The sequence below is a fragment of the Hyperolius riggenbachi genome, chromosome 6 (genome assembly GCF_040937935.1).
Source record: "Hyperolius riggenbachi isolate aHypRig1 chromosome 6, aHypRig1.pri, whole genome shotgun sequence".
NCBI lineage: Eukaryota > Metazoa > Chordata > Amphibia > Anura > Hyperoliidae > Hyperolius > Hyperolius riggenbachi.
Window position 1 is genome coordinate 147,342,754 of NC_090651.1, and position 23,762 is coordinate 147,366,515.

A 23,762-nucleotide genomic window follows, 5' to 3' on the forward strand; every position below is an offset into this window, starting at 1 on the left:
TCTGATCAGATTTTAGTCAGAGAAGTATCTATCTTTTGGGCACTGTATGGCCACCGATACCAGAGTCCAAATTTATATGAGAAACGGGGGAGTTGGCATTTATGGTGAGCTGTCCTGATGCTCACCGCTCCCCCCGTTCTCCATTCTGCCCATCCGATCCTCATAAATGCCCTCCGGAACCGTTCTTGTGTAATCTTGGCTGATAATAGGCTCCAGTTGGCCTGCACAGGGCATGCGCTGCCTGGCTTCATACACGCCCTTGTCACGAGAAGCGTTCTGCACCTGTGCAGTACTACCTGTGCAAGCTCAGAACACTCCCAATGACAGCAGAGTATGGGGCTGCGCACCCAGCTGGGCATACATTGTGCAGCTCGACTGGTGCCTATTACCGATGAAGACTGCCGAAGAACGGAGCAATGAGGGAGCCCACAGAGTACATGGGGCTGGAGCAGCCCTGGGCCGCCCATGAGGCGGGGCGAGGCAGGTTCCTCAGTGGGTGGAAGGGGGGGTGGTTTCCGCCTGGCCATGGGTGGGGGGGACGCCGAGCTGGAGGGGGTAGCAGCCAGGAATGGAGGGGGGGGGGGGCAGTGGGCACAGAGGTGGGGAGGGGGTCAGACCCCCCCTCCCTCACCTGGGTCCCCGCTCCCCCTCCAGCTATCAGGTAAGTATAAATGCCATTACTTCTTCTCATGTCTTCATACAGTAAGTACAAGTCGCATTGGGATTCTCAAACCCATGCGAAAAAGTACATGGCAGTTTATTTTGGTTTTTTTACCGCAGGCAAAACACAATATCGAATTGTAGAGGAGAACAGAAATCATAGTGGTCCCATAGAGAACCATTATGTGTATTTCTACATTGCTGCAAAACGCACACGATTTTGTCAAGTGTGACCCCTGCAAAAAAAACATGCGGGATTGGTTTTCAGACCACTTCTGCACAAAATCGATTGTTATTGATCGGGAGCAGATCAGACACGTCAGAAAGTATTGGTTCGACCAGTCGATCTGACGGTAAATTGCATTGTACTTTAGCATAAAAGTGACCAAGCCCCTTGATTAACATGGGCTGTCACATCTGATGCAGTTCTGCATGCTGGAAAACCTTGAGCCTCCAAGTGTTGCTAAAGTATTAGATTTAGTTTTATGCGTTTTAATGCAGTCCTGTGTACACTACCAGACATGTTTCCCCAGTCAGTGCCCAGTAACAAAACAGGTGTACTATGGGAAGCATGAATGTAGTAAGATGGATGGAATAGAATAGAGGAACTTGGGAAGGTATAGGACGCAAGCGCAGTGTCTGTGCGTTCCATTTACATCGTCACATGGGAGGCTGGAGGACTAGTAATAGGTGCTTGTATGAAGAGGAAGTGATTGGTTAGTGCTGTGTATTTGTGGGCGTGTGAAGGGGCGGGTGGAACTGTTGTTTGAATGGAGGTGGTCAGGTTTACAGTGGGCTGTCGGGTGGCTGGGCATTTCTGGGGACCGTGCTGAAAACGCCGGTGAATGATCTTTCAGGGGGACTAAATATTTCCGCTCAGGGCTGTCTCTTGTGCGGTGACGAATCCTTCCGCTGGACTAAATAGTCCCGCTCCAGGATGTTTATGCTTGTGGACAGGCAATGGGCAGCCGCAATCTTGTGCGTTCCAAGGCTGGCTAGTGACAGTCTCGGGTGATGCGGAGTGATATGTTTTTGCACCACATTACCCGATTCTATCACTGTAGTCCGGCCTGGTGCGCGGAAGGATAACTGGAAAAATACTCGTTAGAGGATATGAGGAATCCTGAAGGTGAGTATGGTGATTATTTTATCTTCTGTAGCCACAACTGAATATCAGTGATTTTGAGGACCATTCTGTCTACTAATTTAGGGGGGGGGGGGGAGTGGGCTAGCTTACATATGGTAGAGGGATGCATGCTGGCTAGTTTAATAGGACAGCCACTGAACAAAAACACGTTTAAAGGGAAGGGTAAACGCCTACTGATTAGGATTTTGGGGGATAGGAGATTCAGACTTGCATAACTGTTTTGACAGTTCATTATCAAATATAAAAGGGTGGAAAACATGCTGCCTAAAAAGTTGTGTGTTAAGATATGTTTGCAAATTATGTGCATTGGAGCGACATTCTATATTTGGGGCAGGTAGGTTGTTTAGGGAGGACACACTAATTAAAGCAATTATGAACTGAAAAGATACATACCGTATCTATAGTCCTTATACAGTACTAAGTAGGACTTTCCTTGAATCCTAGTCTTAATTAGAATGAAAAGTCTAGGTTTAAGTTTGACTGTGGCCATACATCTAGTGATAATGCGCACCGATCAACCATCCGATTCATTCATTTTGTTGGATCGGAGCAAAATCTGTGCCGCAACAAGCATTTTGTTCCGAAATGGGTCGAATGTAGCCATCATGCTAAAACATTTAGGGCCAATGATGTGCGACGGACCACCAGCCACTGTCCCTTCAAATGTAAATGACATCCATGCATTGTAAATCGCACCTGCTCGAGGTGCGGCGACTCCTGGTCTAGTTCCCTGCTTCGCCAGAGACTGCTAGGCATGTGCTATCAGTGTTCTCCCCAGAATTTTTTTTTCAGCCAGGTGGCAGAAAAATGTATCCAGTTGGAGGCGGAGCAAGACAGTGAAGCACATAATCTGTGTGCACGCACAGAGATAGGGCCAGATGATGGTGTGGCTATAGCTGAAATGCCATAGTCCACACCCTGCGTAAAGGTAATTTGGGATTCCAGCGATTGCCAGACCCCAAATTGCTTTTCCCTTTGAGTTGCTACGCCTCAGATAGGGAATAATATTCTTCACTCCCAGTGATTCAGCGGCAGTGTGAACGATCATTTGGCTTGCCCTGCGCCAAACTGACTGGGCAGCGTACTAATATATAACTGCGGGATGGAAATGTACTGCTGCAACTTTCATAAGGGCAACCTGGGCAATTGCCAAGAGCCTCTGACAGGGCACACAGAGAAGATACACATGCACGCACGCACTTACTTTCATCCATTCACAGAAATCAACAAAAATTGAATGCACAGCATATCCAACTGAAATGGAACTGTACTGTAGGTCAGCACTGCTTTATAAAATGTCTAACTGAGCGTTCATGACCTTTATAAGCATGACTGTGGAGTGGGTACAAAAATCATCCGACTCCTCAGTTTATGAAACTACCAACTCCAGGTACCCAACATTGCTCCAACTCTTTGACTCCACTACCCTACTTATAAGTACTAAAGTACTGTGGCTGTGAAACAGAATAAGTACTAAAACAAAGGCTTATGGACACAATCCCTAATGCTGGCAATAACTGCAAAAACTTAGACATTTCAGATGCACTGGAGGAGGCAGACCAACTTGGACTGCAGTGAGAGGCTTGCAGCTCAGCTCTCTCCTAGTGTGTCGGCAGCATAGAGCGGGAGGAAGATCGTCTGTTGTACCTCTGTACAGCGATGCTGCCTGAATTACAAGATTGAGGTTTGCAGCATTGTCGAGTAAGGAGAGAGGAAGCTGGGCACTCGGGGAAATCAGCCGGGCGCTTGAGGAGATCAGGTGGGCGGCGCGCTCAGCTGATAAGGCTTGGGGAGAACACTGGCTATACACGCCTCCACGCTGTGGTGAATGTGTGATGGTACGCTCGGGGGGGGGGGAAGCAGCGGACGAGACCAGAAATAACGGGCTAAATCAGGTGAAATTACAATGCATGGGCACTGGGGGTGGGCATCCCAAGATATTTCATGCTGAAATTGATCTGGAATAGGCCTGTGGTGTATGGGCAGCCAACAGATCTCTCTCTGATCAGATTCGATCAGAGAGAAATCTGTCTCTTATTCGATCTGCTCATATGTTGCTAGATTTACAAGCAATTTACAAGCAAGCCTCTTTTGGAGAGAACAGACACCTAGTTGAGTGTCTGCAAACAACCTGCCCACAACTAAGTATGGTCTCAGTCCCTCGCCGTCTCCCCGGGCCGCTCCTGTCCCCAGCTGGATGGCCTGGTAACTGGCCAATTTGCCCTTCGTTGCGTATGCGTGGCCTGGCCATGCACGCTTCTCCGTCGCACTCCCATAGCCGGGAGCATGACTATGGCATGCCTGCAGCCGGGCCACGCATGCGTGATGAAGCATGACTTGGTCAGAGTACCTGGTCGTCTATTGGGGGACAGGAGCAGCATGGGGAGACGGCAAAGCACCAAGCAGCCTCAAGTAAGTATGGATGCCTTGGCACCTGCAATTTTATCAGGTGCCTCTGTGTGCCCAAATTTACCATCTTTGCCGCAAATCCCGGCTTTTATAATGGGTGTCTACGGTGGCACCATTTTTATCGTAAGGGATCCTGCGCCCTTTTTTCCCGTTTTGGTATTTTATATCCAAGAACTTTTCATTCTCCAAGATTGGACTGATTTCAATCTCCCAAAAAAAAAAAATTCTGATTTTATGAAAAAAAGAAAAAAAAAAGATGAATTGGTCTACTACTCCTATTCTAAGTTCATCACTTCTGTGTTTGGTTTTGAGTTAGGCAAGAAAAGGGCTCTTTCATTCGGAAGATTGACCTGCGTGCATCCTGTTTGCCGCCCAGGAGTGCAATTCAGGTGCAATTTAAAGTACCTGAGACAATGAAACGGAAGAATTTATATTTACCTGGGGCTTCCTCTAACCCCATGTACTCTCTAGGATTCCTCGCTGTCCTGGGTGACTCCAATCCTCTCCGTTAGAAAGGCTTCACTTATACCAGCCTACATTTATGGTGCCTCTGACTTCTACCAATGCATTTCCCATATTGATGGAAACATGCAACACATACACCATTCCATTACTGTCAAAGCACAGCTGTTTTAACCATTTGTGGACCACGCTTCATTTTAACTCATCCTGTTGGTCCCTGCTAATGGATCAACAGATGTTTAAAAATGTCCTGTGCCACCACCGCTGCCGTGCACGTCTTGGCCCCACTGCACATACCCGTCGGAACCTGGAGAGCCACGATTGTTAAAAGGGGAAAAAAGAAAATATTGTCACAATACATTGTACTAGGCATATGCTTTAAACGTTGCAATAACCGAGACAAATGGGCAAATAAACTATGTGGGTTCTATTCACAGTGGCATATTTTATATTAAAACTATAATGCCTGAAAACTAAGAAATAATAATTTTTTTCCCCCATTTTTTCTTAATATTCCTGTTAAAAGTAATTTTCAGTAAAATAATTCATAGCAAAACATACCATCCAAAGAAAGCCTAATTGGTGTCAAAAAAAACAAAACAAGATATAGTTAATTTTGTTGTGACAAATAGTGATAAAGTTATTTGCAAATGAAAGGGAGGAGTGCTGATAGGTGAAAATTGCTCTGGTCGGTTACGGTAAAAACCCTTTGGGGTGAAGTGGTTAAAGCTACATGAAGATGGTGTCTTCTTTTCAGAACAGACCAAAGAACCACTGCTAGGGAACTGATGTAACACCCTGCTCCCCATTTATTACCATCAACATGAATGAGGAGCCTAAATATAGCCTAATAAATTTCAAAAGCATTTCCTGGACAACAGTTGCTAAGTCTAACTGCCAAAATAGTGAGCAAGGAGTCCGGCCAGCATTCCTATATCGATCCTTTCCATAGAGTGCTTTTCTAAAGAATAAAGGGAATACCTCATGTGGAGATGGGCTAGTCCAAAACCTGTCAAATTTTTATTGCCTACTGTAGCAACGACAACATAGGAGTAAAGTAATTTACGGTGTATTTTACTCTGGGAGAAATGTACTTCTTATATGTATTTTACATTTTTCAATTTTTGGCGATAGTGGTCTTTTAACTCAACATGGGCCTAATGCACAAAGCAGAGGTGAAATTGTCATGCACAGGAAGCACCCAGCGGTTATACCAGTACTAATAGTAGGGGGTCAGCGTGTGCTACATTATTAGTGCATTACACATACATTGCTATGCTGATGTGCAGTATGCCTATTGCCTAATAGGGTAACACGCCCTTGTCATTAGTACTTTTAAAAGCTTTGAGCATCAGGCTGATGATGAATTAGGCAATTGTATGTTCAGTCAGAAACACCGCAAATATTGATATTGCGTTTCTCACTGACTGCGTTTCTGACTGAACATACATTTTAAAGAGGACCTAAACGTATGCATAGGAATGAAGGAAAACACAGAAAAGCTAACCCTGTTTGTATTTAGAGATAACAGGCTGTCCAATTCTCCCTTATTTGGAAGTAATCACTGTAATTTGAGCTGACACCTCTCACTCATCTGTGCTGAGTTCAGAAGCAAATGTAAACCCAGAAGGTTTAACCCTGTATATGCTACCAGCAAACCAGGAAGTAACAGTTCTGCACCATCTCTGAGGAGATCTGTAAGCAGTACCAAAGAAACGTTTTCTGCAATGGTTATTAAGCTATTGCTTCTCTTTTAGAGCAGAGAGGAAGTCCTCGGTTTAGGTTCGCTTTAACTCAACATGAACCTGATGGGCAAAGCAGCAATTAAATTCCCATGCGCAGAAAACAGACAGGAATTTTACTGGTACTAACAGCAGGGGGCAGCATGCGTTACCCTATTAGCGCAACACACGTTCCTTGAGTACACCGAGGTAACACGCATTGTGCTAATAGGGTAACCTGTACTGCTCCACTGCCGTTAGTACTCCCTTTGCATGCCAATTTTACTTCTGCTTTGTGCAACAGGCCCATGTTACATGTCACTTCACATGCCCTATTAATTGGCAGCTTGGTTAATTATTGTTTCACTTGTTTTCGAATCCAGTTTGCTCTGTGCATTAATTTAGCTCTGCTTCTCCTAACTCAAGTTCATGTAGAAAAAAAATCTCCAAAAATGTTAAATTACTTGCTCATCTCTGCTCTCTACATTAAAATTCTGAAAATAAACTTTTGCTTTATGTAGACTATAATCTCTCCAATCCAAAGCTTACACGCTCATGTTACCATGTATAACACATATTACGATGGCCATCATATTTATATATATATATTTTTATATATTTTTCAGGCAACCTGGCCATCCAATTGTGGAACACCATAAGATGATCTTTATACATATTGATTTATGCAGTCGATGGAGCTGCTGTTTTTAATTTTTTAACATGAAGAAAAGAAAAAGGGTAACTGCAAAAATGCACATGAGTGCTGCTGACGGACAAGAGAAGGAATTGGATACAGACTCTCTAAGTGGGCAGTGTGATGCCAGTGCATCTCCTCTTAATGCTAGTATTATTCTGCATTCACCATATCAGAGAAAGGTCCTTAGTTCACTGACCTACAACAGAAACTTACTGAAATATCTGAATGATGACCGCCAGAGTCAGAGATCATTCTGCGATCTTGTTATTGTGGTAGAAGGAAAAGAGTTTCAAGTACACAAAGTGGTGGTGGCAGTGGGGAGCAGTTACTTCCATGCTTGCCTAACTAAAAACCCAAACACCGAAGTGGTGAAGTTAGAACATGTGAGTAGCTCTATTTTCCAGCACTTGCTTAATTTTCTCTACACATCAGAATTTTTGGTTTTAGACACTGAAATAAGAATGGTCTTGGAAGCTGCAAAGTTCTTGGATATAATAGATGCAGTTAAATTGCTGACTACTGAAAGTGATTGTTCATCTCCAACTGAAAATCAGCCCTCTCCCACAGTAACAGAGGAGTCTGTTAATAAACTTGACAACAGTCATAAATGTCCTCTCTGTGAGCGGAAATTTTGCTACAAAAAGACTCTGGAAAATCATATGGACAAAGCCCACAAGTCAAACCAAATGGATGTTCCCAATGATTCTGATTTATCAACTAGAAAGTCAACACGCAAGAGAAAATGCCCCACAAAATTTGAAGATCGAGAAGACTTGGCGAGTGATAGTGAAGCATCAAGTAGTGAATCCTACAAAAGCAGGAAAAATAGATCAGACTCAGAAGAATCTGACAGTGAGATACTCGAGGAAGGCAACACAGTGGAGGACAATGAGCCTTCCTTGGAAGGAGAAGATGGGGAGGAAGCATCTGGAGTTGATGAGGGACAAAGCATTGGGGAACGAGAGGACTCTGAGGAAAGAAATGAAAATTCTGTCATGACTCAGAATTTCCCAGATGGTCTTGCTCCAGTTGTGTTGCAGAATAATGGCAAAAGAGCTTTAAAATGCCCAAAATGTGAAAAGGTGTTTGATCGATTAGGTATGTATGTGGATGGTGCCTTATTTTTAAATCTATGTGTGTTGGATTTTACTGTTGTGTTGTTTTTTGTTTTTTTTACAGAAATATTAGTTTGCTAGCAAATTGGCGTCTGTTGGGCACAGTGCAGGGTAGAGGTCAGCTGAAAGTGTGGGATATATTTTTAGAATCTGAGTATTGAGTATTGATGAGTTTAAAAAAAAAAACCTGAAGTGAAAAGTTAATCACTTTATAAACTGGTCTTTTCCTGCCGAGATCCCAGCAGCCTCTGCACTTCAGTGCTTGAGACTGGATGCATGGCAGCAGGGCTGTGGAGTCTGAGTCGAGACTATTTTTGGGTATCTAGAGTCGGAGTCCGGAGAAAATGCACAGACTCCGACTCTTAATGAATTTAAACTGTAATTTAAAATAGAAAATATCAAAATGTTCTATTTCTCAGATAATACTCATTATAAATGGTGTATATGTACAGTAATAGCTCTGCTTAGTCCACAAAAATGAAATAAACCAATCAAAAAATAGTTACTTGTGCTGCTTCAATAAAGCAGTCTCCGTATTTTTAAAGTCAGATATACATATCTGATTGTGACTGTACAGTATATATCAGTGGTCCTCAAACTAAGGCCCACGGGCCGAATGTGACACCCCCCCCCCCCCCCCCCCAAGTCTTTTTCACTGGCTGCCAAACACCATGGGCTTGATTCACTTAGACAAATGGCATGCCTTATCAAAGTTAGCACACCTTATCAAAGTTAACACACCTTATCAGAGTAGCAGAGCGAACACTATGAACCCGCAGGGGCACAGGGCAGGACGAGTGGAGCTCTCGTCATTGCCAATTAGTAGGCATAAGTTCGCTATACTACTCGATAAGGCGTGTTAACTTTGATAAGGCGTGCTAACTTTCATAAGGCATGCTATTTGTCTTAGTGAATCAAGCCCCAAATGTGTAACTTATAGATGTGGCCCACTGCACCTTTGAATGACAGTGCCCCACATATAGAATAGCAGTGTTGGCATCACCCATCCACATACTGTAGAAGCCAGTGAGCAGTAACGTGCTGGCTTCCAATTAGTTGACACTGCTTTCCAACTGGATGGCAGGTGGTCACCTGGGTATGCTTCACTGTCTGGTGCACAAACACATTCTTCGGGTGCCGCATGGCTGAATAGCTGCTGCTGGGAGGTCTTCTGTGGGCATGGTTGAGGGGAATCAATACCTAGGTTCAATGTAATGTTTTTCAACATCATTTTATGCATGTTCCGGCCCCCCAGCAGTCTGAAGTATGTTCACCTCGGCACTTGACCGAAAAAGTATGGGGACCCCTGGTATGTATGATGTGTACACAGGATATATATAAAATATATATATATATATATATATATATATATATATATATATATATATATAGGAGTGCAGAATTATTAGGCAAGTTGTATTTTTGAGGAATAAATTTATTATTGAACAACAACCATGTTCTCAATGAACCCAAAAAAACTCATGACTATCAAAGCTGAATATTTTTGAAAGTAGTTTTTAGTTTGATTTTAGTTTTAGGTATTTTAGGGGGATATCTGTGTGTGCAGGTGACTATTACTGTGCATAATTATTAGGCAACTTAACAAAAAACAAATATATACCCATTTCAATTATTTATTTTTACCAGTGAAACCAATATAACATCTCAACATTCACAAATATACATTTCTGACATTTAAAAACAAAACAAAAACAAATCAGTGACCAATATAGCCACCTTTCTTTGCAAGGACACTCAAAAGCCTGCCATCCATGGATTCTGTCAGTGTTTTGATCTGTTCACTATCAACATTGTGTGCAGCAGCAACCACAGCCCCCCAGACACTGTTCAGAGAGGTGTACTGTTTTCCCTCCTTGTAAATCTCACATTTTATGATGGACAATAGGTTCTCAATGGGGTTCAGATCTGGTGAACAAGGAGGCCATGTCATTAGTTTTTCTTCTTTTATATCCTTTCTTGCCAGCCACGCTGTGGAGTACTTGGACGCGTGTGATGGAGCATTGTCCTGCATGAAAATCATGTTTTTCTTGAAGGATGCAGACTTGTTCCTGCACCACTGCTTAAAGAAGGTGTCTTCCAGAAACTGGCAGTAGGACTGGGAGTTGAGCTTGACTCCATCCTAAACCCGAAAAGGTCCCACAAGCTCATCTTTGATGATACCAGCCCAAACCAGTACTCCACCTCCACCTTGCTGGCGTCTGAGTCAGACTGGAGCTCTCTGCCCTTTACCAATCCAGCCATGGGCCCATCCATCTTGCCCATCAAGACTCACTCTCATTTCATCAGTCCATAAAACCTTAGAAAAATCAGTCTTGAGATATTTCTTGGCCCAGTCTTGACGTTTCAGCTTGTGTGTCTTGTTCAGTGGTGGTCGTCTTTCAGCCTTTCTTACCTTGGCCATGTCTCTGAGTATTGCACACCTTGTGCTTTTGGGCACTCCAGTGATGTTGCAGCTCTGAAATATGGCCAAACTGGTGGCAAGTGGCATCTGGGCAGCTGCACGCTTGACTTTTCTCAGTTCATGGGCAGTTATTTTGCGCCTTGGTTTTTCCACACTCTTCTTGCGACCCTATTGACTATTTTGAATGAAACGCTTGATTGTTCATTGATCACGCTTCAGAAGCTTTGCAATTTTAAGAGTGCTGCATCCCTCTGCAAGATATCTCACTATTTTTGACTTTTCTGAGCCTGTCAAGTCCTTCTTTTGACCCATTTTGCCAAAGGAAAGGAAGTTGCCTAATAATTATGCACACCTGATATAGGGTGTTGATGTCATTAGACCACACCCCTTCTCATTACAGAGATGCACATCACCTAATATGCTTAATTGGTAGTAGGCTTTCGAGCCTATACAGCTTGGAGTAAGACAACATGCATAAAGAGGATGATGTGGTCAAAATACTCATTTGCCTCATAATTCTGCACTCCCTGTATTATACACACACATACGCTAAGATCTATGCTGTAAGAATAAAGCCTGATGTATAGCTGTGTCACTAATAGAGATGGTCAATGAGATGGAAATAATTCTGCGTTGATGCTGGTTTATGCAAATTTATGCACTCCCTTTGCTCACAAAATTAAATAATTTGATATGTTGTTAAAATTTGGTTTGGTGACTACAAATTAAAGGGTACCTGAGACGGATGAAAAGAAAAGGTTTATATATACCTGGGGCTTCCTACAGCCCCCTTCAGGCTAATCCAGTCACTGTCCTCCTCCGCCACCTGGATCTTCTGCTATGAGACCCGATAATTCAGCCAGTCATTGCAGTCCGGCCGCGTGCCGCTTCCACAGCCAGGAGCATTCTGGACCTGCGCAATGGTGCTGTGCAGGTGTAGTACGCTCCCAGCGGCGGAGTGTGTGCATGCGCACTACATCTGACTGGCTCAAGTACCTGGACCCATAGCAGAAGATCCAGGTGGCGGAGGAGGACAGCAAGGGACTGCTTAACCTGAAGGGGGCTGGAGGAAGCCCCATGTATGTATAAAGTTTAATTTCATCTGTCTCAGGTTTACTTTGTTACACAGTAGTACTATACTGTACATATGCACTCCCCACAGAGCTGCAGGGAATCCACTGAGCATGTTGTGCACATTGAACACAGAGGTGTTATCTATCACCCATAAACCTGGTTCAGATTGTACATGAAGAATGTGTAGTAGAGGAGGAATAGCCTCATTCTCCTGCGGAGTACCTGCACATCACTCTTACACGTACCCACAGTTATATTGCTTAGCGCCTGATCCATGTTCAGATTGTGCATGAAGAATGTGTAATAGAGGAAGAATCCCCTTTTTCCCCTGCAGAGTACCTGCACATCATTGTTACATGTACCCACCGTTACATTGCCTAGGGCTTGATAGATGTTGTTTGTTCTATAAGTACTCTTACCAAGGACTAGTTTTAGTCTGTGACTAAAAGTATTAGAGGTGGAAGATCAGCCAACTACAGGTAACTGGTATTGTTTAAAAAGGAATAAATATGGCAGCCTCCATATCCCCCTCACTTCAGTTGTATTTTAAAATTCCTAAGTGTTGGCAGTTAAGAGATGCATTTCATGTTACATACTTTCAGTCAACAAAATTGTAATATGCAAATGGTGGATTTTTGTACCGACTCCACAGCCCTGCATGGGATTGTAGTTTAGAGCATGATTTAGGACTGCACTGCTTTGTACTGCTTTGAGCACTACAAGATATCATTAACTAGAGATTTCTTCTGAAATCGGAATCCGTTAAGGAACACCTCCGTTGTACATTGCAAACCTCTCCATCCTTCACAGTCCTAACACCACCCACATACTCTACCCGATATAGATTGTGCACATACCCACAGAAACTCTATCCCCCACAAATTAGGTAACTACACACACATGTCCATCAGTGTAACTAAAGACCATTCACTCCACCCATCCACATACTGTATATCGTCCAAAACCAACATTCTCTCACCCACATGTTCAGAACCTCTGCCCAGCATGTATTGGTTATGTATAATGGGCCATATGCCATTCACTTTTTCTCCTGAGTTTTCTCCTAGGCGATATTTTCACAACTTGTCATAAAATGTTTTTTTAGCCACCAGAAGGCAAGAAAATACTCATAATAAATTTTACAGTACTTTTTCACCAACGTTTGGGTACTTTTTCAATTGTAAAATGCTGAATATTTAGTTTAACCACTTCAGGATCACAGTTTTTTTTCGCCTTCAGGACCAGAGCAATTTCATTTACCAATAACTTTATTGCTACTTATCAAACTGACATGATCTATATATTATTTTTTGCGGGACAAACTAGGCTTTCTCTGGGCAGGACTTTTTGCTAAGCAGCATTTTATTTATATGTATTTTGCAAAAAAGAAGTAAAAAAAAATGAAGAAAAAAAAAAATCACCATTCTCAGCTTTCAGCCATTGTAGTTTAAAAATAAAATGTGCTATTGATGAAACAGACACATTTTCTTTGCTTATCTGTCCCGGTTATTACAACGTTTAAATTGTGTCCCTAGTACAAAGTATGGCGATAATATTTTATTTGGAAATAGAGGATTTTTCCGTTTAGTGTTTTTTGTATTATAATAATTATTCCAAGACTTTAATTACAAAATCCACAGTAATGACATACATATTAACAAATTCCCTAAGGTAACCATTTATATATATATATATATATATATATATATATATATATATATATATATATATATATATATATATATATATATATATATATATATATATATAATTTTATGGTGTATTTTTTTTAAAAAAAAATTTTTACAAGTGTTTTATTTTGGTAACTATGGGGTGGGGAGGAAGAGGTTAAAAATATATAAAAAAAACTATTTAATTACCCTATGGGTTAGTGTATTAGACCAGTGGTTCTTAAACTTTTTTGGGTGAGGGCACCCTTGATGGCTTTGAAATTTTTTCAAGGCTCCTCTCGGCAAAAACTACCAAAATACCGGTATGACTCTTAATAAGTAACACCCCCTCCAAGTAGCTAGTGATGCCTATTAGGCAGCATCCGCCTCTAAGTAGTCAGTGACCCCCTCCCCCATTATGCTTAAAGGTTAACTGGCAGGTAATGCAGCTGGTTGCATTACCTGATGGCATTGTACAAAGGATGGGGACGCATGCCGAGGCACCCCTGGGAGGTGCTCAAGGCGCACCAGGGTGCCGCGGCACCCAGTTTGAGAACCTCTGTATTAGACTGTTTTTGGGTGTATTTTAACTTTTTGGCCACAAGATGGCGCTATGGAGTTCTTTGTTCCATAAATCTAACACTGAACGAAATGTTTACATTTTGTTTCTGGGGGGATTTTTGTTAATCAGCACTGTGAGTCATCGCAGACTCAGTGATCGGGGATGGAAGCATTCCCCAATCACAGGAGGGACAGGACAGCGGCGATTGCGGACGGGGGAAGTGCGGCGATCGTGGCGGCGTCGATAAACAAACATACTGCAGACGCTTATATACTGCAGGGGCGTAGATAAGCGTCTGCAGAATCCGGATGTGGTTAAAGAGAAGATGAAAATTATCTCTTAGGCGATAACTCAGGTGAAAAAGTGAATTGCATATGGGCCACTGTCTGTCTTAGCATAATGTATAAAGCGGCAGAAATGAGCTACCTACCAGCAGTAATTAGTCAACAAGCACAAGTAATAACAGCCTAGTTTGTGAAAACATTACACATCCAATATCCATACACCAATATTCTCACACATTTCAACAATACTTTAAAATAAAGCACTCCATTAACACCTAATGAACTTCTGCCATTATACTCTCCACTCCCATAACCTCTTATGAAGGCAGTATACTGCCACAAAATAGTACAAAGCCATTAGACTGCAGTAACTACATGCTGTCATAACACACGACATAGGCCCCAAACAACATAATTAGGCAATATATCCCAAAGTCAGTAAAAAGGGAAACTTGGGCGCTGCCATAGGTGCCCATTATAAAAGCTGGGATTAGCAGCTTTTGGGCTCCTGGAGTCTCCTGATAAAATAACTAACATAGATGCTTCCCACTATGCAATTGGTGGCATTACATAGAGGGCAATGCTGTTTTTTTTCAAGTTACCTCTTCACCAGTTTGGTTCATATTGCTACTTTGAAAGGTACCTGGGTATAAAACTATTATTATGGTGCTGCCCCCTTAAGTTGCCCATACACACATCAATTTTCCCTTTCGATGTCCTGCAGATTTGATCACTCTTACTGATTTGGATGTGAATAGATTCCCTTAAAATGTCCAATCCAATCAGATTTCAATAGATTCTTACCAGAAACAGATCAAAGATATTGATGGGATAGGTCAAAAATCTAGGTCAATCAGGAAGACTACAGGGAGCCTTGGCCGGAAGTCCCTCAGTCTTCAACCTTGCTCCTGCAGCACAGACACGGCTGTAAACAAGTAAAACTTATCCTGAGCATGTTTGAGTTCAGTAACCACCTTCTTGCACAAATGGTTCCTTCTACTGTGCATGTGCGATGAACATGCTCAGTACAAGGATACTCCATCACATCCACATTTATGCTGTGGAGCATAGCGGAAGACTGAAGAACTTCTAGAAGAAGCGGTGCTGGAGCAAAGTTAATTTACCTTAAAGCAGTATAAAACTGTGACATAATATTCAATAAAAACATGTTTTCCTACTTTTTATATGCCATACCGTTAACATATTTGCTTTTGTGGATAGGTATTATTATTCATTTAGAAATTACAAGTTCCAGAAGTACTTTTATTTTTATTTTTTTGCTCCGACAGCTGCCTTTGCATTTTATACATAACTGGTTTTATTCATCTTGTATTGAAAGCAGAAATGCTTTCTGGTTTTCTGTCTGTGTTCAGGAGAGTCTGCACAGTCAGAGAATGTGTCACATTCCTCACTTGATACAATTAAGTAAACACAAGATAACATTATCTCCAGTTAGGATGCGTCCAGCTTTCTCTGCACTTAGCTTGTAACTCCTGTGTTTAACTAATTTAATGCTGTTCTAGTAAAAAGAAATGGTGGCAGCATATAATATGCTGTAAATAATCTCTTAAGAGCAAAGAAGAAATGCTGGGTTTCATTCCGCTTTAAGAGAAAATGTGCCCAATCCAATTCACTTTTTTTCGTAATTGTTCTGCCAGGTGAAATGTTCACATTATAAATAAAACACCATTTAAGCCACCAGCTAGCCAAAAAAGACTCAGAATCATTTTGGCAGTACTTTTTCACCTATTTTTTGGTACTTTTTTAATTGCAGAGTGCAATAACTATTTTAAACAGGAGATTAAAAATGATCTCCTAGGAGAAAACTTAAAGCGGATCCGAGATGAAAAACGAACGATAACAAGTAATTTGTCTATATATCTTATCTAAACGTTAGTTTACACAGCAAATCTAGCTGCAAACAGCTTCAACAGAATATGATTATTTCTTCCTGTGATACAATAACAGCGGCCATATTCTGTTTGTAAACATTACACTAGGGCTGAACGATTTTCGGTTTAAAACCGAAAATCGCGATCAGGGGCTTGACGATCTTCAGATCGTCAAAGTGTCGGTTTTGCTGCGATTTTTGGAGCCGCTGGTACCTACTCCTCTCCTGGCCCCCTCCTCCAGCAAGTTCTTATCCCGTTTGGCTTCACCGCATTAGACTGCTGCGCGGTGAGCCGTGGTGAACAAGCAGCGAGTGTTGCCGAGTATTGCAGGGCCTGAATCAGGAAGTGTGACATCACTTCCTGGCGCCCACCGTTTCCAAGCAACACTCGCTGCCTGTTTACCGCGGCTCACCGCACGACACTCTAATGCGGTGAAGCCGCATGGGATCAGAACTTGCTGGAGGAGGGGGCCAGGAGAGAAGGAGGGGGCCGGGAGAGAAGCAGGTACCATCGTGAGAGGGATCTGCCTATATACACTAACAGGAAGAGGCGGGGGGGGGGGGGGGAGAGTGTATCTGCCTATACTAAAGGGGGGATCTGGCTATATATGCTAAAGAGGGGGATCAGGATATATACATTAAGCGGGGGAAGGGGGGGGGCTGCCTATATACACACTAAAGGGGATCTACATTAAAGGGAAGTGGGGAAGTGTGTCTGCCTATACTAAAGGGGAGATATGGCAATATAAGCTAAAGTGGGGGATCTGCCTATACTAAAGGGGGATCAAGCTATATACATTAAGGGGGGAGGGACTGCCCATGTACACTAAAGGGGTGGTCTGGCTAAAGGGAGGGGAAAGAATCTGCCTATATACACTAAGGGGGGGGGGGGGGGGGATCTGGCTATATATACACTAAAGGGGGAATCTAGCAATATACACTTAAGGGGGATCAGCCTATATACACTAAAGGTGTGTGCGACTGTGTATGTGTGGGGGGAGGCGGAGGGATCTGGTTACACTAAAGGGGATCAGGATGGCTACCCTGTACTGCGGCACCATACACTGGCTACCCTGTACTGCGATACCGACACTGGCTAACCTGTACTGCGGTACCTAAACAGGCTAACCTGCACTGCAACACCTATAGCTGGCTTATCTATACTAGGGCACCTATAGTTAGCTAACCTTTACTGGGAAACCTATAGCTGGCTAAACTATACTGGGGGCATTGTGAATTTAGTGCTAAAGCTCGATTTGAAGAAAATCGTGAAAAAATCGAAATCGCAATTTTTGAGAGAAAAATCGCAGCCCTACATTACACGCAGGCAAGCTGATATACATCTCCAGCCCTCAGCCTGTGAAAACTTCACTCTCCTCCCTCCCCTCTGTCTCTGAAATCTCTGGCTAGTAACACCTCCCCATCCTCCTGCCCACACTGACCATAAGCCCTTGCTACTGTCTGAAAATGCCAAGCATGGTGAAAAGCTGTGGACGACACTTGTTAAGTTTATAGGGAATTAGAGTATTAAAATAAAAACAAAGAAGTATTTGGCTTGAGGAATGCCCTATAAACAATAGGAAAGGAAGACAATTATGCAATGAGTAAAAGTTTATCTCGGATACACTTTAAAGGGAAGGTTCACGGTGGCTTAAAAAAAAAATACAAATCCACTTACCTGGGGCTTCCTCCAGCCCGTGGCAGGCAGGACGTGCCCTCAGCGCCGCTCCGCAGGCTCCCGGTCTTCTCCGGTGGCGCACCCGACCTGGCCAGGCCGGCTGCCAGGTCGGGCTCTTCTGCGCTCCAACGTGTGTCTTACTGGTGCGCGCTGACGTCATCGGACGTCCTCCGGGTTGTTCTGCGCAGGCGCAGAACTGCTGCGACCGGAGGTGTGAAAAGGCTCACGGGGGGTGCAATCTGGGTACCAGAAATCCCTCCCTAAACATGCCACTGCAATGAGGGTGTTCCCACAGCAGAGTTTCCACGCAAACGTGCTGCATGCAGCATTTTTCGGAGCAATCTGGCATGCCAGATCATTAAGTGACCTTGGCGGACCTTGGGTAACACTTGTGCAAACACTAGATTCTCATGAGACAGATCTGGCCAGCCACCTTAGGCAGCCTAGCGGGTGTGTGCGAGGATTTACATCAGGTTTCCTCTGTAAGCATCTGTAGAATTATTTGTTTTCCAGGTAAATATGAAAGTCATACACGAGTGCACACGGGAGAGAAACCCTTTGAATGTGACATTTGCAATTTGAGGTACTCCACCAAATCCAACCTAACAGTTCACCGAAGGAGGCACAACAACGAGATGGCTATTCCCAGAAAGGAACAAAAATGTCCATTCTGCATCAAGCTCCATGCAAGTAGGAAGACCCTTGTGAAACATGTCAAGAGGTACATTGAACAGTGTCTGTTGTTTACCTAATGCCAATCCTGTGATAGTGTGACATTATTTATTTATTATTTATTTATTGTATTTATAAAGCGCCAACATATTACGCAGCGCTGAACATTAATTTAGGTTACAGACAATATTTAGGGGTGACATACAGCAATATGACAATACAGGAATACAAGAAAACCAGATCACACACCATAGTATGAGTACCAGGTAATGCTTAGTCAGTCACTGGATGGAGCATGGAGATTAGGCAAGTTAGGTTCACTCAGATGCATAGCATGTGTTCACAGTAATGGAGGTGCAAGATCAGGTAGGACACAAAAGGAGGAGGACCCTGCCCAAAGGCTTACAATCTAGAGGGAGAGGTAAGGACGCGAATGGTAGGGGACCAGAGTTCAGCTGTAGGTTTAGAGCACTTGTGAGGGGTAGTAGGCCAGAGTGAAAAGGTGAGTTTTGAGCGCTTTCTTGAAGATGTTGGAGGGGGCTGCCCTAATGGGTGGAGGTAGGGAGTTCCATAGTGTTCCATAGTGTTGGAGCAGCTCTTGAGAAGTCCTGGAGGCGTGCATGGGACTGGGTGATGAGGGGGGCGGTTAGGCGAAGTTCATTGGAAGAGCGGAGTGAGCGGCTAGGTGTGTACCTCTGAGTAAGATCGGAAATGTAGGTTGGACAGGTTTTGTGGACAGATTTGTAGGTCAGACATAGTATCTTGAATCTGATTCTGGACTGGATAGGAAGCCAGTGGAGGGATACTAGGAGGGGATCTGCCGTGGTGGAGCGATGGGAGCAGTGGATAATTCTGGCTGCCGCATTCATGATGGACTGCAGTGGGGCTGTTCGGGTCATAGGGAGACCAGACAGCAGGGCATTGCAGTAGTCAAGGCGGGAAATTATGAGGGCATGGATGAGGAGTTTGGTGGTGGCAGAGGTCAGGAAAAGGCGAATCTTACAGATGTTACGAAGGTGGAAGTTGCAGGACTTTGTGAGGTTTTGGATGTGGGAAGTGAAGGAGAGTGCGGAGTCCAGGGTGACACCCAGACAGCGGGCTTGAAAGGTAGGGCGAATGGTAGTGTGGTTAACAGTGACATGCACATCTGGGAGGTTCGTGGATGGCCGGGGTGGGAAGATCATAAATTCCGTTTTGTCTAGATTTAGTTTCAGGAACCTAGCGGACATCCAGGAGGAGATGGCTGATAGGCAGGAGGAGACCTTGTCCATGGTAGTGGTGGATATGTCAGGGGTGTGGAGGTAGATCTGGGTGTCATCTGCATACAGATGATAGTTAGAACCCATGGAGGAGATAACCTTGCCAATGGAGGATGTGTATAGGGTGAACAGTAGGGGTCCAAGGACCGAACCTTGGGGGACTCCCACCGAGAGGTGGTTGGGGGTGGACGAGGACTCATTGAAGGCGGTCGTGAAGGAGCGGTTGGAGAGGTAGGCTGAAAGCCAGGACAGGGCGAGATTGTGAATGCCCAAGGACTGGAGGAGTAGGGGATGATCTACTGTGACAAAAGCTGCTGACAGGTCAAGGAGGAGGAGAATGGAGTATTTACCTTCAGCTTTAGCTAATCCAAGGTCGTTGACCACTTTGGTGAGAGCAGTTTCGGTTGAGTGGGCAGGCCAAAATCCAGATTGGAGTGGGTCTAGCAGTGAGTTGGCATTGAGGTACTGGGTCAGGCGTTTGTGAACCAGACGCTCAAGAAGTTTTGAGGCAAAGGGGAGGAGGGAGATAGGACGGTAGTTGGAGGGTAGCGAGGGGTCGAGTGAGGGTTTCTTGAGCAGGGGTAGTACAGTGGCCTGCTTGAAGTCTGAGGGGAAGGTGCCTGTGGATAGGGAGAGGTTGAACAGGATAGTGAGGACTGGGGCCAATTCCGTGAAGTGAGGCTGGAGTAAATCAGAAGGGATGGGGTCAAGGGGGGAAGTAGTGGTATGGGAAGTCTGCAGTAGGTGGTTGACTTCCTCGGTGGTAGTTGGAGTGAAGGATGTGAGGGGAGGATAGGGTGGAGGAGGAGCTGGTTGGGAGGGGGTGGGAGGTGAAGATTGGAGATTGGATATTTCCTGGCGAATGGAGACAATTTTGTTGGTGAAGTGGGTGGCTAAATTTGTGGCAGTGAGGGAGAAAACTGAGGGGGGGGGGGGGGGGGGGTTTAAGCAGGGAGTTGAAGGTGGCAGAAAGACGCCGGGGGTTGGAAGCTTGTGCTGAGCTTGGTAAAGTATTCCTGCTTCGCATGAGCAAGGGCAGTGTGGAACTGCAGCAGGTTGGTCTTGTACTGTAGGAAATCCTGGTTAAGTCTAGTTTTCTCCATTTCCGTTCAGTGGCGCGTGTTTTCCTCTGGAGGATGCGAGTATGGGTAGTGTGCCAGGGCTGGGGGTTAGGGGGTCGGTTGCGGTGAAATATTGGTGGAGCAGCTTTCTCGAGGGCTGATGAGAGAGTTTGGCGATACTGAGCTGCAGCAAGATTAGGACAGGTTAGGGTGGGGAGAGTGGAAGAGGGGGCATGGAGGGGGTCAGCAAGGACACTAGGGTTGAGCTTGCGTAGGTCTCGCTGCCATCGACCAGGTGGGTGGGTGGCTAATTTGGAGGTGCCTTCCGTGAGGAGGTTGAAGGTGAGAAGGTGATGGTCTGAGGGTGGAAAGGGTGCGATGTCAAGGTCTGCAATGGTGGTGGATTTAGTGAGTATAAGGTCGAGAGTGTGACCTGCAGTGTGAGTGGGGGTGTTGGCGTGTTGTACTAGTCCAAGTGAGTTGGCAATGGTGAGTAGCCGGGTCATAGCAGAGCTCTGGGCTTCATCGATGGGAATATTGAAATCCCCAAGGATGATGGTGGGGAGGTCAGAGGAGAGGATGTGAGGGAGCCAGGAGGCAAGGTCATCAAGAAATTGTGGGGTGGAGCCCGGAGAGCGGTATAAGACCGCAACAATGGCAGGGAGGGGGTGGTATAGGCGGATAGTGTGGGCCTCAAATGATGTGAGTTGTAGAGAGGTAGGTGGGGTGAGGACACGGAAGGTGCAGGATAGGGAGAGGAGCAGACCCACCCCTCCCCCGGTCCTGTTGTCTGGTCAGGGGGTGTGACTGAGGTGAAGCCCCCCGTAGGAGAGGGCAGCCTCTGCGGCAGAGTCAGAGGGGGTGAGCCATGTCTCAGTGAGTGCGAGGATGGTGAGGGATTTGGAGAGGAAGAGGTTGTGGACTGCTGTAAGTTTGTTGCGGACTGATCTGGCATTCCAGAGACCGCAGGGTAGGGGGAGTATGTGTTTGTGGGTGGGATGGATGGAAATAAGGTTGGAGCGAAGATGGGTGTTGAGGTTATTTGTGGACAGAGGGCTGTGAAGTGTATGAAGCAGGTCAGCAGGGGATGCTTGTCTGGCAGCAGGCTGTGGTTTAGGATTGGGTGATATATCACCAGCTGCAAGTAAGAGTAGGAGGGAGAGAGTAAGCAAATGTGAATGGGATTTAAATGTTTGTGAGGTTTTTGAGCTGCTGGAGGGAGAGAGAGATTTCAGGAGAGCTAACAGCTCATGAGAAGCTGAGTAAGGTGAGGAAAGCAGAGCAGTTGAAATGAATATGGAGTGTGGTACATTGGGAGGATGCATATTGCAATGCAACTTATAGATGTTTGCAGACAGGCAGAACATAAGAAAAAGTGCAGTAAACATGGTAATGGTCTCTGATTATAACCAGGAAGTTTCCAACCACGAAACAGTTTAAATGAGTATGCAGTTAGTGCAAGCAAACCTGTGTAAAGAAGCATTCATTTAGGGGGACATGAACAATAATGGTCCCCCTAAATGAATGCTACAGTACAGTGCAATATATCGACTGAAACTTGATTGTAATTGCCCGTTCTTCTTTCCTATTTTTACTTTTATTTTATGTTTTTATTATTATTTATAGAATAGCATGATAGCCATAGACTACCATTGCCCCGTCCCTGCAATCAGAACTGACACCTCCTGACTAGCCTCTTTAGGTAGAAGGGACATGCCACTGTTTGCAAATACCAGTATGGATTGGAGGGGCATCAGTCTGCAATTGCTTAATCTCTGTTTCTGGATAATCTGGATTCGTGGACCAGTTTTGTTTTCTAATGCACTTTTGGGGCAAACATATTTATTATTTATATTTATGTGTGTACATACAGTTATGACTAAAAAATAAACCTTAGATTGATTACACTCTTTATACGCCTATCAAATATAATTTACAAAAGCGATTTGATTCACTTTCAACTGATACCGCATTGAATCTCCAGGCAGAAATCTAAAACAGCTATCTTATAGCTTGGTAAATGAGACTTCAGCTGTAAAAAGTCTGATTTTAATAATTATATAATGTTACTAGGAGCAACTGAGTTGTGGGCATTACATAGGAAGATTTGCTGCTGCTTGGATTACTTTATCCGGTTCATCAAACTGGACTCTCTGGTTAAAACTGCAAGGTGGAAATTAACTCACCACCAGTGTGAAGCAGGTTTGTCAGGGAAAACAGTTTTTAGATGGTAAAAAGTCCTGCAGCCAATGGAAATCCAGCTGAAAAGGTGTACCTTCTACTCTGTAGGACTTATTAAAATTTGGCCTACTGATGCACAGCCTTGTAGGTCATGACTTCACATGCAGCTCATGCCTGATTTGCTAATATTAAAGGTTAGATATCATAGCACTCATAGCTCCTAAACACTCCAAATTTTAAGGGTAGGGAGGGGAGCCCTGAACTACCCTCCGTACCAAATTGCACCCCACAATTCTGATGGTTCCTGAGACAGGGTATGTTGTAGCTATCTTGTGAACCAGTATGGCTGGGGGGCTGCAGTTTGGCACATAGGTAGTTTTTTTTGGGGGGGCATCTCTACCATAAACATTTGGAGCATGTAGTCGCTAGGAGTGCAGAGATATGGAGCCTTGAACATCATTAGCATAATATAATACTGTAGAAATAGGAGCATCAGACACGGCATCGGCATAGCAACCTAGTGGAGAGAAAACAAATAGCAGCAGCACTGGATCAGACACAGCACTGATGTAGCAGTCGGTTGGATAGCAGAGAAATTGCAGAAAATAACAGTGTGGAAAGCAGTCTGTTTTATATACTGAAAATTGTGGCAAAATGTTTCCACAATCGTGTACAGTTCTCATTCAGGGAACGTAAATCTTTCCTTCAACCAGAATTGCAAACAGAATTTCTGCAAAATAGGGGTGATTTTGCACCGATTTTCAGTGGGAAAGAGGGCCCTAAACAATCTGCATAAA

The 23,762-nt window shown here is 44.2% G+C and overlaps 1 protein-coding gene across 1 annotated transcript in view; it reads left to right on the forward strand.

Moving 5' to 3' along the window:
• Nucleotides 1-1,423: 1,423 nt before the first annotated feature.
• ZBTB41 (zinc finger and BTB domain containing 41) overlaps nt 1,424-23,762 on the forward strand; it is an 82,145-nt gene continuing 59,806 nt past the window's right edge. Inside the window, exons 1-3 of the mRNA XM_068240056.1 lie at nt 1,424-1,789; nt 7,026-8,194; nt 18,306-18,513. Of these exons, the coding sequence (XP_068096157.1) occupies nt 7,120-8,194; nt 18,306-18,513 (1,283 nt within the window). The 5' untranslated portion in view covers nt 1,424-1,789; nt 7,026-7,119. The remainder of the gene's footprint in view (nt 1,790-7,025; nt 8,195-18,305; nt 18,514-23,762) is intronic.